Below are 17,033 nucleotides of genomic sequence, written 5' to 3'. Positions count from 1 at the left end.
GGCCTGTCCGGACACAGTGTGCTCGAATCGGATGCGAGTGATAGGGTGACAGCATCCGCGCATAGGTGCATCCGTTGGCAACCTACACACATTAGCATCGAGCCTTGGGCCACTGAAACGTCACCATGTCCGACGCGCTCAAGGACATCCGCGACGACCCCAACGCGACCAAATCCCTCGACACCCAAGCTGTCTTCGATGATTACATGAAAACCTACGGCGCCGACCAGGTATGTTCTCAGCCACTTCTCGCTTTGCCGACCTGCTAACCTTTTCAGACAAGCAACACCCGCCCGCTGGCAACAATCTCGAACTCGTCATCGTCCTCCAAAACATCCTTGGCGCCATCTTCGACGATGAACAAACCACCGAGAAAACAAAGAGATGAGGATCTGCTACCTCCCCTGCCACAGTCGGAGGAGGACCGCATACGCAACTCTCGCCCGGCCGACGACCTCACCGAGAACAAGCCGCTCGACATGGAGGCGTACCGCGCATGGAAGGCCCGACAGGCTGCAGAACGCAAACGAGAACGAGAAGAGGCCAAGAAGCCAAAAGTCTCCTGGTTCAAGCCCTCGCAACTCTTGGTCATGGCTGCTCAGTGGGAGCAGGAGGAAAAGGAAAGACAAAAGAAAAAGAAGGAAGAGCAGGAGAAGCGGGAAGCCGAAGAAAAGGCGCGCCAAGAAGCCCAAGAAAACCTGGAGAGGGAGGAAAAGCTGCGAGCCCAAGAGACTGACAGGGCAGAGGAGCAGAAGCAGGCCGAATCTCAACCTTCGGCTCATTCCAACGAGACAACTCAATCGAACGGCGGAAGGAGCTACGACAGGTATGCTGCTTCAGCGTCACAGGCAAAAACCAGAGGTACTCTTCGAAGCTCGCCAAAGTTTGGCCCAAGCAGCCCTTCTCTGGAGCCAGCCTCTGTTACGACAGCCGTTCCCGAGCCGCGAGCATCACGACTTCTCGACACTCCCGCCACCAACAAAACAACCTCGACGACGACACAGGATGGGTCAGGTCGCGTTGATTTCGGCAGCATCGCGCGCCTGCGGAACATGCACTCGCAGAAACAACAGGCCTCGCCTGCCCAGCAGGTGCCCGAGACTCCCGTCTCAGACAACAATCCGTTCCGCCAAAGCAAATCCCAACTACTTGGTCCTTCGCAGCTATTTGGAGCTACCCAGTTTTCTTCTGCCACAAAAGCCCTCGCCAGTCCGACCTCTTCGCGCCCTTCCCCCTCCGATTTTATGCATCACACAGCATCACCGAATCTGGCTGTGTCGTCGCCACTGCGAGCCCGGGGTCTGCGTTCATCGCCATCGCATCATGTACCATCAAGTCCAGCTGTCTTACCCGATGCACCTCCGCCGAGGGCAACGCAGCGAAAGCCGGCGAGCTCTCACCCTGGTGCCTCGGAAGACGACATGGTGATTCCGGAATCGCCGCAAACAAAGCCGCCCAAGAAGAAGAAGAAAGCTGAACAACGTCCCTTTGCCAGCTACGAGCCGATGGAGAAATCGCAGGAGCGGTGGTCGAGTCCAATAGCGGGATCAGATCCTCCAGGCCCTCTGGACGATGAAGATACAGAAACATCCATGGTCAGGCGCAGAAGGGCAAAGTTGAAGAAAAAGGCTGCCCTGGAACAGCTGACTGAGATCCGGTTTCCGCTGGTGGCCAATTCGGATGATGTTGAGATCCCATCATCCAACAAGAACAGGCGTGGCAAAGCGAAACGAGCGACGCAAGAGCCGGAGCATGGGGATGAGGAACCAGCAATACCAAATACTGTAGAAGATTCTCAGGAACAAGGGGCCAAGTCTGCTGCGGCGCATGCTGTAGATGACGAGTCTACACAGTCTGGGCCAGATGAGGATCGGGCACAGAAGCCAGACGCCGTCTTCAAGAGCCCACGACCGAGCCAGCGTCCAGCACCCAGACCTCTTTCGCCAGTTCGCAAGGAACCGGTACCTGGCACATCCGGTGCGGATGCGCATCCAACAACAAGTCCAACTGAGAGTATACTCGCTGACAAATCCGCGCATGAACTGCCTTCGTCTTCTCAACTCCCTGTCTTACCAGCACCCTCCTGTGATATTCCCTCTTCATCGCCGCCGGTGTTCGAAAGAAGAAGTAGAAAGAAGAGAGTCTCGTCCGGTGCAGATCAGGCAGCAAAGATACCGACATCGGGAACGGCGAGAACAACCAAGGCAAGCGTGTCGTCGTCTGCCGTCGATGCTGCTATTCAGACAACCTCGGATCTTTCAAATCTGTCTTCCACACCCGTCGTTCCGTCAACTGCTGTACCGGCAAGAGATGCTTCTACCAGTTTCACCAGGCCTGATCTTGGTAGCTCGTCCCCGGCGCCTGTGAACAACCTTAGGCGTGACGCTGCTGGGCGCCTCCCCAAATTCCCAAAGACTAGTTCAACAGAGAGCCTGCGCCATTCGGCACGGGTCGAGAGGCGGCTGTCCAGTTCTGCCGATGAACTGTCCGTCTCTGGAGCCACAATACCCACGTTCGACCATAGTGTTCGCATGTCTCGCAGTTCCCTGCTCAAACCCAGCAGAACATCGTCCATGACTGCTGCCTCTCAGCGTGGGTCAAAGATCTTTGAAGGCATGGCGTTTGCAATATCCTTCCAGTCAAAGCGCACAGGCGAGAGCGCGGACCAGTACAACGCACGCATGGAAACTGCAACCAGCATCGAAAAACGCATCAAGCAAGCAGGCGGCCGCATTCTCGACAATGGTTTCGATGAGTTGTTTGAACCCATCCCTATCCAACCTGCCACCTCTGCCTCCAAGAACGAAGGCCACACCTCATCACCGCCATCGAACGTCGACCTACCTCTCAACAACACCGGCCGAGACACCGGCTTCACAGCCCTCATCGCCGATGGCCACTCCCGCAAAGTCAAGTACATGCAGGCCCTTGGTCTCGGACTTCCCATCCTCGCTTCCCGCTGGGTTATTACATGCCTCTCTTCCAACTCGATAGTCGATTGGTCGCCCTACCTTCTTGCTGCCGGACAGTCCGCGTTCCTAGGAGATGCCATTCTCTCCCGGAACCTACAGCCCTATAATGCCAGGACGGCAAAGCTCGTGGAGACGGTAGCGAGAAGGGGACGGTGGCTGGGCGGGAGTAGGATACTCCTTGTCATGAGCACGGGTGGGGATAAGAAAGGAAGGAAAACCCAGAAGGAAAAGGAGAAGGAGAAGCAAGAGGAAGGGAGGAAGATGGCTTATGTTTTCTTGGCGAGAGTACTGGGGGCGGAATTGAGGCGGGTGGGCAGTTTGGATGAGGCAAAGAGGGAGTTGGAAAGGGCGGAGGAGGAGGCAGAAGGCGGTAAGGGGAAACCATACGATTGGGTTTATGTGGATGGGAAGACGGATGGGGCCGAGTTGTTCGCGAGTCCGAATATCCTAGGGGTGGGCGAGAGTGATGCCGGTAGTGCCCGTGCCAGCGCCGGTGGTGGCGGGAAGAGTACAAAGAGCAAAAAGAGGAAGAGGCAGAGTGTGGGGTACGTCTATGAGCCGACCGAGGCGGAGAAGCAGCCGCCATTGAAGAGAGTCAGGACGTTGAGTGATGAGTTGGTTATTCAGAGTTTGATTTTGGGGAGGTTGATTAATGAGGAGGAGTTTGGGAGTATTTGAGGGGCGTCTTGGAAAATTGTTCTTCGCTGCGAGTGGGCAAATGGTTTAGTTGGGATCAATAGTTCGTAATACCCTCCATGTTGCTTGATTATAGCTTTCAGTCATTTGCTTCCTTGGGTTTCGCATTTGCGTACAAGCTTGCCGTCATACTATGATTGGATGGGGATAATCATGGCCATGACAGAGTCAGATGGGCGTTGACAACAGTCAGAAGCACAAACCGTCATGGAAAACCCAGCCAAATGCAGTCTCATATTGCAGTCATAGGTAGTCATAGCGGGAGTTGCTTGCCGGAATTGGAGGTAGTTGCATAGAGCTTGCTTGTCGGATGGATATGTAATGACAACTTCTATAATGCTGTATGCTAGCTGAATGAAAAGATATCTGAAGTCATTTATCTATGCTTGTTTGACGACGAGACCGCGCGGGCAAACTCATCAGTTCATATACGTATTCATTCTGGAATATCCTCGCCCCCTCGCCACTACCAGTGTTTTGGTCCTTGCGATGGCCGCCAGGTTGTATGGATTTGAGTCAACCTGTATTCTACCGTGGGTTTGAAGATGACAGCTGATGCCATGACTTTTCCAGTGAGTATACCAACTTGTTCAAGATAAATAACGCTTATCAGTTATCAAACTATATTTAGCGATGCCTCATGGCTCTTGCTTGATCCACTTGGAACCAAGTTATCTTTGCGAGATGATGTTTGAAGTTAGAACATCAACATGGCCTTGCATCATGCGTGTATGCGGGAAAGAGTTGTTGCAGGAGGAAAGTGTGAGTGTCTAGGTACTATAACAAAAGTGTGAAGTTGGTGATACTGGACGTGACCGTTTCTTGGTAATCCGATTTGGCTTGCTGACGTTGTCTTACTGGACGGAAAGATTTCATATCCGGGTGATATACGTGATGACGGTCGGCTTGTCTCGTGCAGATGCCACTATCACGGCGTGGACATTGGAGACTCATAGGTGGGTGGTCCAGACAAAAAGAACGTGCGGTTTGCAAAAGCTCGGAGCTATAGCAATAGGTCGGCAGCTGCTCGGTTGTCGGCAGCTACACTACTGAACATAACAAATAAGGCCTTTCAGGTTGCATGGAAGCTCTTCTAACATGATCCTTCTCGACACTAATCAAATTCCCAATACTTTGTTAATGCTATCAAACCGGCATTATCCGAAACTAGGAGTTCAAAGCACGAAGCGACAGTTCGATTGACTAATCTATAGATAGTCGCCTCATAACGAGACAACTAGACAAGAAAAACCTTGGATTGATAAGGAAAGCATAACATTTTTTACTTCCCATAATCTTTTCCCTACTCGCCCACCTTCGCATTACCCATGACCTCCCACCCCTCCACCCCCCCTGAAGATACTTCGAATACAATCCCTAGCAAGACTGGTCACACCTCCCAATATGATCCGACACCGGATTCAGACAGTTGCCACTACAGGCGCACAACAACTCAATCCTATTCCCCGACGTAGCCAGCGTATTGCAACCACCACCATCATTCCCTGCATTCGTCGTGTTTGACGACGACGACGCTGGCGCCTGTCTCGCTTGCCTCATCTTTTCGGTGGTGCTATCTTGATCCATATTCTCATGAACGGCATGGTTCATGTGCGTGCGCGAAGAGAGGATGCTGAAGAACCGGGAGACAGCGGAGATGGACTTGCCGGATGACATTACGGGAGTGGATGCGTCGTCGTAGTGCGGGTTCGGCGACATGGCGGAGTCTTTTGCCTTTTCCTTTTCCTTTGGGTTGGCGTTGGCGGGGAGGCAGACGTAGAGGGCTTGGATGGGGTCGGTCTTGGTTTTGCCATTGGCGCAGTTACTCCTGGAGGCGGCGCAGTAGGCTTTGACTACATCTTCTTCTTTGAAGTCTGAGGGGAGAGACGAGATGTTAGTTTGGGTTGGAGTGTAAAATGTCAAATGGGATGTTGATGGCAGAAAGGAAGGGGAAAGAAGTTTGAGTAGGAGGGAGTAGGGTAGAGAAAGTTCTTGGTTGCTGTAGCGGTTGTCCGAAGTTGAGATGCGGCGACGGCCCGGTAGGAAGAAAAGGAAGAAAAAATAAAAAAGATTAAAGACGAATAATAGAAAAGAATATGAAGGGAAGGTGAAGATAGGGCAATAGGATTGTGAAAAGAGGATGACGAGAGGATGACGAGAAGGTGAGGAAAGGTCGAAGAGAAGGTAAAGAGAAGGTAAAGAGAAGGTAAAGAGAAGGTAAAGAGAAGGTAAAGAGAAGGTAAAGAGAAGATAAAGGAGAGGAAAAGAGAGGGTGAAGAGAGGATATAAAGAGGGTGAAGAGAGGATGTGGAGAGGGTGAAGATAAGTAAAAGATGAGGTAAAGAAACTATAAGAAGAACTGAAAAGCGAGTGAAATAGTAGCTAAACGTAGGATGGGAAGATAGTGAGGAAAGCCGGAAGAAGAAGATAATAATAAGAGAGCGAACGGAGAGTAAGTAAAAAACAAGGTTATATTAAGACGTACTCTGGTGATCCCTCAAGATATACCCGCAATAAGTAAACCCTTGCCCGCACAGCGCCTGACCAGGAGGAGCCGGCGTGCTCGGGGTCCAAGTGCTTGGAGCGGTGCTCGACGGCACCGCGGCTTGCCAGAACGTCGTGCCCGATCCTGCGGTGCTCTGACCGAGTGCCAGGTAAAAGAAGAAGGCTGCAGAGCAGAAGGCGATGAAAGACTTCATGATGCTTCGGAGTTAACGGTCGGTGCTGGGCCTTTCTGCAGCTTTGGTGATCAAGATGGCCGTGGTTGGGGAAGAGGGATGTCTCAGATGGATGCGATGATGTGATCGTCAATGCTTTTAACCTCCTCTATCGATTTTCTGTCTCTGGTAACGAAATTGGGATTCATCAGCTCGGAAGGAAAGGCCGCTCGAAGAGCTTCGTTAGCCAAGCAGTGTCAAAGTCCCTCTAGTTGTCCAACGCCTTCGAGTTGCGGTGCCTCCCCAACCACAGACAACGGAACCCTTGGTCACGTCGTCGTTGTCTCACCCTTTGTGGGGGGGGGGGGACCAAAAAGACTGCTCCCCAAGCGCAGATTCTCCGGATGTAGTCCACAGTAATCGAAGCCACTGGATGATATCGATAAGCCAGCGAAGTGGATGTTCTCGGTGAGGAGATAGTATGGTAGTTGGGTGCCTGGAGTTGGCTAAAGGCAGACGGATGGATCGTCATGACGTGACAGGTTAAGCATCATGCTTGTTGGTGTGGCACGCGTGCGCCGAACCGGAGTCCCAAGAGCCAATGAAGGGTTTGACTTGAGCAGCTATCCTTGGTCAGCGATTGCACGGCGTCTGAGTTGGCTGGGTACAAGGTAACGGATCACGAGCAGGGCGCAGAAGGACGAACTTTTGACAACCTTACATTGTCCCCGCGTGTGATGTATCAGCCGCAAGGGCGAGGATGGAGATGTCTGGCTAGCCTCTGGTGTCCATGATGAGGTTCGAGTACGGTTCTCGGGGTTTGCGTATGCCTGTCCCGTTATCTACTGTGACATCCGCAAGCGGGATTACGAGAATCATACTGGGAAGAACAACAGGTTTCGGGAAACCGACCTTGTGAGGACAGAACCTTGTAGTGTACGTCGTTTCGGTTCGCAGCCTGCGTGCTCTTCCTTCTTGTAGAGGATGGAGCTCACCTTTATGAGTTGTCCCAATACCAGTGGCACTTTATCAGCAGATGATTCTGGTAACGGATATATGATCATTGCATATACAGCCTCCGTGGCCATTTGTTTTTGGTCAAGTGGCTGGTTGTTTGGTAGACCGACTGAGCACTCCACATGCCGGAAGATACATGGTGTCAGTTTTGAGGCGACACGTTGAAAAAAAAATTGATGAATGTCTCGGAACGTCTGCGGGGAGAGGCGGGTAGTGTTTCGTGCCATCGGCTTGGAGAGCAAGAAGAAGGCAAAGAATGTGCAGGAAAATACCGATATGTTGACTGCCAACAGGGAATTAAAACACATACTACCAAAGAATGAACATCCAGTCCCTTTCTACCTGTACCGGGGACGATTCCACGCCTGAAGGACCAAAGGCACACACCCCACGTATTCCTTGTGCTCCGCATTCATGGTATAGAATACCCTTCCCCATCGTATATCGGATTGAGATGCCCAATTTGGTATGATCGGTCCTCACCAGCCGTTTCTTACAACCGGACTCCAAAGACTATTATGTCTCGTTTTTATCGCGACCCATGCCCATTTGCCGTCCTCCATTGTGCTTTATTTGCTAAGCCACGGACCAAATCATCACAAAATGCCACTGTCCTAACGTGTGGAGTTACCTCGAGGGTGTTTGGGCATGGAGGGCCTATGAAGCGAATATATGCAATGGGGACCGCGCCTCGGTATTCCGTTAATTGGGCCTCCCATGTCGCTGTCGAGTGACCGTTGCAGGTACTCGACATGTGCCGTCGCTCCGACGCCAGCCAGGGGTATTAATGCAGGTTGCAGATCGTCGGAGGAGGCCGCTCGCACAGTTGTCGCGAAGACGGTTGACAGCGTCGAGTTTACTCATCGACCTATACAGACTGGTACAGGAGAAGTGGCTCGCCAACGTTGCTAATTTCGGGAATTGTGCATTTTAGGTCGAAGGCTTTGGATAGTACGATCTTGAAGATCTGCGAAACAGTCAGACCCTGCACCAGTTATGGCAAACGAAGTGTGACGTACCTTTTGAACATTGATGCTGTGACTGGTGCTGCTAAAGATCAGTGCCGCACGCATCGCCTTGGCGAATCGCCGAGCCTGGAAAAGTAACGTCAGCAAGCAGGAACTTTGCCGTATACGCACAAGTGATGGTACCTGGTTGGAGATTTCCTCCTGCTCCTCCCGCGAAAGGTTCACAAAGTGATCGTACTTTGTGCCTACAAGGACGGGAATGGCCGTCTTGTTGAATCCTCGCCCCTGACGGTACCATTCCTTGATGCTGTTCAACGTGCTCTTGCGGGTCAAGTCGAACATGAAGAGGATGGCTACAGCATCGTTGCACACGAGCGGCAGCATATTGACGAACTCGCGTTGACCGCCAAGATCCCAAATGCTGAAGGTGATCTCGGTGTTGCGGATGCTAATGGTCTTTTCCATGAAGTTAACGCCCAGAGTCTGGATGTAGTCCTCGTCCCAACTGCCTTCAACATATTTGACCATCAAGCTTGTCTTGCCAATCTGCGCATCACCAACCATGCCAACCTTGATCACGACATGATTGCGCCCGTTGGCTTGCTCGCTGGAACTCCCGCCGGCGGTTGTCCGAGAGCCGTTTTCGGCGGACTGGGATGGGTTCTGGCCTCCGAGCCCCGAGGGCGGTCGTGATGTTGAAGGCTGGGGTGCTGGTGGTGTGGCATATCGGTCTGAGTCAAAGTTGTCGTGTTGGGAATATGACCGTGGTGAGCTGTTGAGGTTCTGATCGAATTGCTGTTGGTAATGGCGATCTGGGAAGCCGTTTTGGTCGGGTGTTATTTGAGGTGAATCCTCCAGACCACCCATGTTGTCGTCTGGAATGTTGTTGTTGTGAGGAAGCTGAGCCTCGTTTGGGCTAATGGTTTGATCGTGATCCATCACCACGGTGTCCATGTTGCTGTGATTGTTATCGAGGAACTGGTCCGGGGACCCCGCGGAAAAGGGCGAGAAGTCCAGCTTGACAATGGATGAGAAGGAGGGGTAGGTAGACAGAGAGGTTCAGCCTGGGATACTGGGTTGTCTGTGCGGGCGGAACGAAGACAAGCGGAAAGGGGTCGGACGGGAGGGATCAAGCAATCGGTTTGTCGTGGTCCGTTTGTGGTGTTTGGTGAAACCCCGTATGACGCTTTCCTCGTGGGTTCGGGCGGCAAGCGGGGGGGGGAGGGGCGACTGAACGAGATGGGACGAGGGGAGGGAAAAGGTTGGTCTTGCTGATTGAGACGGCGCGGTCGGATAAGTTGGCCGTGGTTAAAAGGATGGGTATATGGCGCGTGATATTGGTTTGTAAATGGTTGCTTGTATGGTGCTCGTTTCTTGCTTTGCTACCTGGAGACAGGCAATTGTGGTTTGCCGGGTCGGCCGTGGAAGATGCAACGCAATCGGGGATCGTGCGATAAGTCGACGACTATGTATGTACCTGCTGGGCACCCTGTGGGTTTGTTTCACCGAGGCTGTGGAGACTGCTGCTGACTGCGGACGGCGACGAATGGATTCCCGATGACAGCTGAAGTGCGGGCGGAGTCGTATGTAGTGTAGTGTAGTGATGCTGCAGCAACAAGCTGGGGTTGGAAGATGGATGGAAGGAGGTGGGAATGGAGATGGAATATAAATGATTGATGGAAGTGGATTCAAATGGATGCTTGGTGCTGCGAGATGTCATGCAAGGAGTAGTGTCCATAGGTCGTCGGATTGATCGATGTTGGCTTCCATATGGCTATGTACCTGGGCTCTAGAGAGGCTAGACACTCCCGCAACTGCGTGTGCAGGGCTGGCGGCGCTGACGGGCAGCAGAGTGACGATAGGTACACAAGATGAAGCTAGCTAGGCACGCACGGACCAAGGGGGAGGAGCTCCAATCGAAGGGAATTGATCAGACCAAGACTCCACTTGAAGATCGCAGAATGTGGGTCCGCTAGCGCTTGGCTTGGCTGGGCGCCTGTTTTTCGAACACTGGACCGCCCTGGGGTCCTCTCGTTGGCGTCAAGATGAGATCTCAATCCTCATGTGCGCGGCGGCGCTTGCGGCTGCTCCCTTGTCCGTTTGCCATCAAACTGGACACTAAAAAACATTCAGCTGTGTTGACGACAAGCCCGAGCGAGCATGTGGAGATGGGTAGGCGGGCAGTGCATTCCACGTCGAACGATTTGAGTTTCCAAATTGGGCCCCGAGATATTGCCATGACAATCACGATTAAGATGAACCCCGCGCCAGAACAACATGGAAGTCCTTGACAGCTGAAGGGAGATTGGCACCCGGCAATATCAAGGCAACACAGCAGTCAGATTTGTTTGAGATGATGCAGTGTGAGTGGCAGAAGGGCAAGGTGACACCGGCAGAGGGGCTTATTTCAGTTGTGGTGCACATCGGGCAACCGTTGATGAGCAAGAAAGATGGCGATAGCTCCATGTTCTCGGGTCAACAACACAATGTCCACAACAAATTTCCAATGTGTAAACAGAATATCCACGCTCGGGCCCTTGCAGCATCTGAACCTCATCGGAAGCATCAACCTATGGCAGGCTGCATGTCAGAGCAAGCCATGGCATCAATGTGTGTGCATGGCTGGCTCACTTGCGACTTTCCATCGTCTTTCCCATTGCCCATTGAACCGACTGCTCACACCCTCCCGCGCCGAGTGCCATGCTGCCTCAGCTCCTTGCCAAGGGGTGGACACTCAAAACAGTGGACACTCCCCATTTGCAAGTCCAGTCTGCCATGTGTTGCCCGGTGACGTGCTTTTGTTTTTCTTCAGTTGATCTTTCCCCAGATCCGGCCCGTTCCACCTTGATGGCCCGGCCATGGTTTGCTTTTTGGTGCGCTTACATAATATGGGTTGCATTCGATATCTCCCGCTGCTCGGTTCTGTGGTCTTGGCAAGCCGGCCTTGACAGCTGCTGGCCCGGAGTCTAGCCGTTTGTCGGGTGGCCGGCACTTTGTTTTCGTCATTCGATACCGGATGTACCCCGGGTCCTGTCTGTGCCTTTTTCTAACTTGTGGCCGGCGCATTGGATTGAGCACTAACAACTACTTGCGACACCACCAAGCGACGCCGATATACACGCCTTCCGTCCACCCCCCCTCCGTCCAAACCACCGACCGTCACCATGGCCTCCATTGCTCGCTGCCTCAGGATTGCTCGTCCTTCCGTCGTTTCTGCTTTCGCTCAGAGCTCCGTCCGCATTGCGCGTCCCTTCTCTGTTACTGCCAACAGTGAGCCACCCGTTCCCGTCTCCATCAGCCGATGCGCTTCCCGATAAGCGGAGTCATCCTTTGCGATAATGATTCACACAACCACAACACATGGCGCACACAATTGCAACAACATGCTAACTAACACCACCACAAAAAATAGATGAGCTAAGGAAGTACACCCGCGAGCACGAGTGGATCGAGCTCTCCGACGACAAGAAGACTGGTTACGTCGGCATTAGCTCCTACGCTGCCAAGGCCCTCGGCGACGTCGTCTTCGTCGAGCTCCCCGAGGAGGGCAAGGAGGTCCACGCTGGCGATGCCCTTGGTGCTGTCGAGTCCGTCAAGTCTGCCGCCGACATCAACGCCCCCGTCAGCTGCAAGGTCATTGCTAGCAACTTGACCCTCGAGGAGAGCCCTTCCACCATTAACAAGGTTCCCGAGGACCACTCTGCCAGCGGCGGTTGGGTCGCCAAGGTCCAGGTTACCGACCAGGGCATTGCCGATCTCGAGAAGCTCATGGACGAGGAGGCCTACAAGGAGTTCACTGCCGCCGAGGACCACTGAACATAACGCAAGAGATTCAAAATCATGGGGCGCCGCTTGACGGGAAAAAGATTAATGACGCTTGGTGTATATTGGCTATTTATGACGGAACCCGGGGAAATGGTTACGGGGATCAACTCAATTTCGGACAGTTCAACCTGCTTTTAGACAAACAACATGGGGGGCCCAACAAACTACGCCCAGAGACGTATTTTTGTTATCATCACACGGCGAAGGGCGGTGTTTGGTAGTTTTATGCATACATCGAATTGGAGTTAAATCGGGACAAGCATGCATGCGATGGAACGCATCCAAGTATCATACCAGGATTATGTACATGCATGGAAAACATTCAGTAGATCGTAGAAACCCAGGGTTGCGCCTCGCATACCTCTCAACTTTTGGTTCGCCCGCAAAAAAACCTCGCGCCATCTTCTCATCCTTCTCTATCGTACACAAAAACCATCAAACATTCAGAGATCACCAATCTTGAGCGCACCTCCCGAGGCACGACCCTGGTTGACAAAGTCCAGAATCTTCTGCGCGCCCCTCTTAGCCAGATCCTCCGCCAGCTTCTGACCCATCGCCTCGGCTTCCTCAATCGTCTTGATTACCTCGACGCTCTGCCCATCCACACTCTCCTTTCCATCCAAGCTGACCACCGTCACCTTCAATTGCAACTGATCCTCGCCCACCCACTTGGTCTCGACACCAATCGGCACACTGCACCCGCCCTCCAAGCTCCTCATGACGGCGCGCTCCGCAAACGTCGCCACCATGGTCTTCTCATGACACAACGGCTTGATGATCTCCAGCGTCTTCTCATCGCCCTCCCTAATCTCCATGGCCAGCGCGCCCTGTCCAACCGCATGCAGCATACCTCCCCCTTCCGTCGTCGAATCCAACCACTGCGCAATCCGCTCGTCGTACCCCATCCTCAACAACCCCGCCGCGGCCAAGATGATGCAGTCGTAATCCTCCTCGTCGCACTTTCTCATTCTCGTCTCGATGTTGCCTCGTACGTCCTTGAACACCAAGCCGGGGTACCGCCTGCGCAGCTGGGCCGCACGGCGCACCGACGAAGTTCCCACGATGGCGCCCTCGGGCAGGTCAGCCAGAGACTTGTACTTCCCTTGCTCGGCCCACTTCTTCTTCATGACCACCACATCCCGCGGATCCTCGCGCTCCGTCACAACACCAATCTTACCGCCCTCGGGCAAGGTGGTGGGCATGTCCTTGAGGCAGTGCACGATAAAGTCGACTTCCTTGTTGAACAGCTTGGCTTCGAGCTCGTTGGTCCAGAGGCCCTTGCCGAGGGAGGGCAGAGAGGCCGTTTGGTTCTTGTCGCCGAGGGTGGCGAGGGCGTGCACTTGGAAGTGAACGTTGGGGTGGTGAGGCTGGAGGGCGGCAATGACGAGGTCGACTTGTCGGAGGGCGAGGGCGGAGCGGCGGGTGCCGATGTGGACTGTTTGTTTTTGTTCGGACATGGTTGTGTGGTGTTGTTGTTGTCTCGGGTGAGTTTGGAGTGATGACGATTTGGTGGTTGAGGGTGAGGGATGAGTGAGTGGTCGCAAAACAGTCTTGAGGAATATCTTCTTGTCTGAACGAGATGCTTTGACAAGTAAAATAACCAAGATCTGAAAATCCTCTGCGCGACAACTCAGTTAACGCTTGGTCAAGTCAGGCGGCGCAACACGTTGGGTCGTGAATCTGGGGAAGTCCAGGAAGTCGTCTCAGGAATTCGGAATGCGACAAGAGGGGCAACCGCGCAATCTGGAGCCGGGGACAGCGGGAACCACCCCGCCGCCAAGACCTCGGACAGGGGAAAGTTTAGATGTCGCGGACTGACCCACTTTGTGAGACGGAGCCGGTGGAGTCAAGTCCGCTGCCCCCGGCACCGGGACAAAAGGCTTCTCCGCCCTCACTGCCGGACAGCATCGGTCGGCACGGGCGGCCACACCCCAGCAAGGTCGAGAGGGTAGGCTAGAAAGTAGAGGGTAGGTGAGCAAAAATCGCGAATCAAACCATTCCACGCACAACGCTGGTCACACTTGTTCACAACATATGGGTCACTTCCATCCGACCCAGCTCACCACCACCCCAAAACTTTAGCTGGAAAGAATAACGATTCCTCGGATTCTAGGTATCTGACGCTAATGATTAAGACTAATGATTAAAGCTTTTTGTTTGCAAGTAGAGGTATCCGTTTGTTCTCCAACCCACTCATCTCCATCATCAATCCCGTTATTATCCTAGGTGTTTCCCGAGCATTCCTCATCCAAGAATGTGACCATTTTGCACAGCCTGCAGTGCCTTACACCCTGCTCGGCCCCGCCAACGTCTCTCGTTCTGTCTCGTTCCCATTTAGGTCTTGCGCTTCTTCAGAAACCCACCAGCTCACGACTTATTCCCACTTTCGCGCTCCGCCCCCTTCCTATTACCCTCCAAAAAGTGCTCCAACAATTGATGCGCCCTCGTCCCAATGCTGATACTGGACGCGCTCAAAGCTGGACTAGCCGCCGCCGGTCTCTTGGGCGGAGGGCTCCTCGGTTCCGGGCTCTTCGCCAACGGACTCACTAATCCTGCGGGCGCTTTCACATCCCCCGCCAAATCATGGACATTTTCTGAAGGCTTCGGGGTACCAACACGACTATCGTGGCGAAGTGAATGAGGTCTTCCACCCGTCAGGCCTCCACGCCTCGATCCTAGACCTGGACTCGCGGTCCTGACGTCTGCGCCTAGGTTGCGATTTTCGCGATCAGCACTGGGACTGGGCGTAGCGATTTGCCGGTCTTCAAGGCGATTATGCGGTCGCACCAAGGCTGGAGGAGTCGGGACACGCTGGTCCAAGTGGATGCCGGGTTTAAAAGGGCTGTCGCTTCTCGGCACCGCGAGTCGCTTGTCCTCGGTGAATTGGTGGTTGCGGATGGAGATCGGTTTGGGCGAGTTGATGCGAGGATCCGATTCGATGGGGTGATCTTTGATCCTGGCGGCGGCCAGAGCAACCTTGGCATCCATGTGCGGACCGTGTGCTTCTGGTTGATCCGGCAAGGGAACAACCGTATCAGTGCCCATATCGTGAGCTTCAGCTCGCGGAGGCACCCCAGCGAGGAAATCGTTGCCCACATCATGAGGTTGTGAACGACCTACGTCCTACGCTAGTTGCTCGTCGATGTTAAGCCGGTGGCGGGTATCTCTGGGAGGAAGAGGATCGATTTGGGGGTCTTGGGAATTGTCGTGAGGACGATCACCGACCTGCGCTTCGTCTACTTCGTCCTGGATCGTTTCTGCAATTGAAGTCTCCGCCTCCTCGACGGTGACCACCTTGGGAGATTGGTTCGCCACGTCACGAAGGGCGGTAAGCTGCTCGAGAGCGGATGGCTTCATATTCGGTGTCTCGGAGTGTGAAGAGGAAGGGAATGCACCAGGGAGTTGGGGCAATTGGGAAGGGACGTTAGAGGAGCCTGCAGGTACGGTTGCGGGTGGCATAGCTGGGGTGTCAAATGCACCAGGCAAGTGCGGAAGCCGGGGCGGCGCATCGAGTGAGCTACTTGGGGCTACGTCTGGGATATTGGAGAAGATCTCGTCGGCGGAGGGTGCATCAAACTCCTCGGAGAAGCGCGACTTGCGGACTGGGGTATTTGACTTTCCGATCTTGGGTGCTTTTCGAGAAAGCTCGGGTGACGGAACGCGCGCTTCTATGACTGGGAATTGTGCAGGTGCTTCGTCGGATCTGTGCTCGGACAGTCGAATATCTCGAGATCTCTGTGGGATTGGGGTTGAGTCCAAAGGCCGGTTCGGAGCTTCAAGGCGATCAGGCTGGTCCTCAGAACTTCGGGCATTGGTAGATCCAGTAGGTGTCATAGGAGGCGATTCCCGGGATCGGACTGGTGCTTCCAACCGATTAGTGTCCGGGCCTCGGCCGTTGCCGTATCTGTCGTGGTCACGAGTTGGGGTTGGCGCCTGGATGGGGGCATCGCTGGTGGTGACATGCATTACGGGTGGGCTTGTCGTCCTCTGGAAGGTGTTCATTGCTGGGCCCAAGACGGTGCTCTTCTTCCTTTCTTCACCAGCAGGGTTGTCTGCTTCTTCGATCGGAGTGAGCGTCCCTTCTCTGCTGCGTCGTTGGTTGACAATCAAAGGGCCACCCTCGGTCCTAGGGCTAAAAGAAGATTGAGAGACATGACCGACTTCAGCAGGGTACGACGCAGTCACATTGGGTGCATTTCCTAGCCCCGGTTCGTGGAAGTGTACTTCTCGCAGAGCGGGTTGTCCGTCCGGCGGCGATGAGCTTTCCGGAGACGTGATTGGCTTCAAAATGCCTCTGGGGGTAGTCATTCGCGGCTCCGACTTGTAGCCATCGGGCTTGATAGCAAAGATGGGCTGGTAGTCCTCGCCAAGGGGCCTCGGGGGAGGAAGGTCGGCCTCTTGTTTCATACTTTCACGCTGGCGGATCTCGAGGTCATTTCGAATTAGGGAACATGGCTGGCAGAAAATCCCTCTGGTCATGTCGTCTCCTGCTGTGCCCCTAATGCCGTACTTTTGACGGATCCTGGTCGTCTCTCTACCGGTGTAGATGCCGCTGCCGATACCTTGTTATTGTTAATCAAAGATCACAGACCGAGCGTTAAAGAAGAGTAAGTGTGAGACGTACAGACACCCCCAGTGCACAACCCGAAGAACTTCCAACAAGTGGGGTTGAAGTCTTTGTAATCGGTGAGATCGAGAGGATCTCGACCCTGTTTGATCAAGTCCAATCGATAACGTGTGTGAGCGAACATGTCACAGGGGAGGAAACAAGCTCGGGGACAGTCATCGTTGTCGCCGGGGTCGTAGAGACTGATTTTCCAGTCATTTTCTGGTATCTCCGGCGGCCTGGACGACGTGCTTTCTGTTTTGGTCGACATCTCTCTGTCCTCCATTACAGG

General features: G+C 53.7%; 4 protein-coding genes across 4 annotated transcripts; 1 reads left to right on the top strand and 3 right to left on the bottom strand.

Annotated features, from left to right (window-relative positions):
- Positions 1 to 125: 125 nt before the first annotated feature.
- NEUTE1DRAFT_144790 (uncharacterized protein) lies at positions 126 to 3,650 on the top strand (the record flags this gene model as incomplete). Its single annotated transcript, XM_009850389.1, has 2 exons — positions 126 to 230; positions 279 to 3,650. 2 exons carry the CDS (start codon positions 126 to 128, stop codon positions 3,648 to 3,650), a joined length of 3,477 nt encoding a protein of 1,158 aa, XP_009848691.1.
- A 1,395-nt stretch (positions 3,651 to 5,045) lies between these two features.
- Positions 5,046 to 6,367, bottom strand: NEUTE1DRAFT_98776 (uncharacterized protein; the record flags this gene model as incomplete). Its single annotated transcript, XM_009850388.1, has 2 exons — positions 5,046 to 5,542; positions 6,154 to 6,367. The coding sequence occupies 2 exons, from the start codon at positions 6,365 to 6,367 to the stop codon at positions 5,046 to 5,048; spliced, it is 711 nt and encodes a 236-aa protein (XP_009848690.1).
- A 1,236-nt stretch (positions 6,368 to 7,603) lies between these two features.
- On the bottom strand, positions 7,604 to 9,264 carry NEUTE1DRAFT_120574 (uncharacterized protein; the record flags this gene model as incomplete). The annotated part of the gene is made up of 3 exons (XM_009850387.1): positions 7,604 to 8,309; positions 8,362 to 8,436; positions 8,494 to 9,264. 3 exons carry the CDS (start codon positions 9,262 to 9,264, stop codon positions 8,211 to 8,213), a joined length of 945 nt encoding a protein of 314 aa, XP_009848689.1.
- A 2,476-nt stretch (positions 9,265 to 11,740) lies between these two features.
- Positions 11,741 to 17,027, bottom strand: NEUTE1DRAFT_128191 (uncharacterized protein; the record flags this gene model as incomplete). The annotated part of the gene is made up of 5 exons (XM_009850386.1): positions 11,741 to 13,717; positions 13,955 to 14,088; positions 14,507 to 15,258; positions 15,361 to 16,697; positions 16,760 to 17,027. The coding sequence occupies 5 exons, from the start codon at positions 17,025 to 17,027 to the stop codon at positions 12,579 to 12,581; spliced, it is 3,630 nt and encodes a 1,209-aa protein (XP_009848688.1).
- Positions 17,028 to 17,033: the final 6 nt, after the last annotated feature.

Source organism: Neurospora tetrasperma (assembly GCF_000213175.1).
Source record: "Neurospora tetrasperma FGSC 2508 unplaced genomic scaffold NEUTE1scaffold_1, whole genome shotgun sequence".
NCBI classification, from domain to species: domain Eukaryota; kingdom Fungi; phylum Ascomycota; class Sordariomycetes; order Sordariales; family Sordariaceae; genus Neurospora; species Neurospora tetrasperma.
Note: the sequence above shows the minus strand (reverse complement) of the source record. Positions and strands in the feature narration are given on the sequence as shown.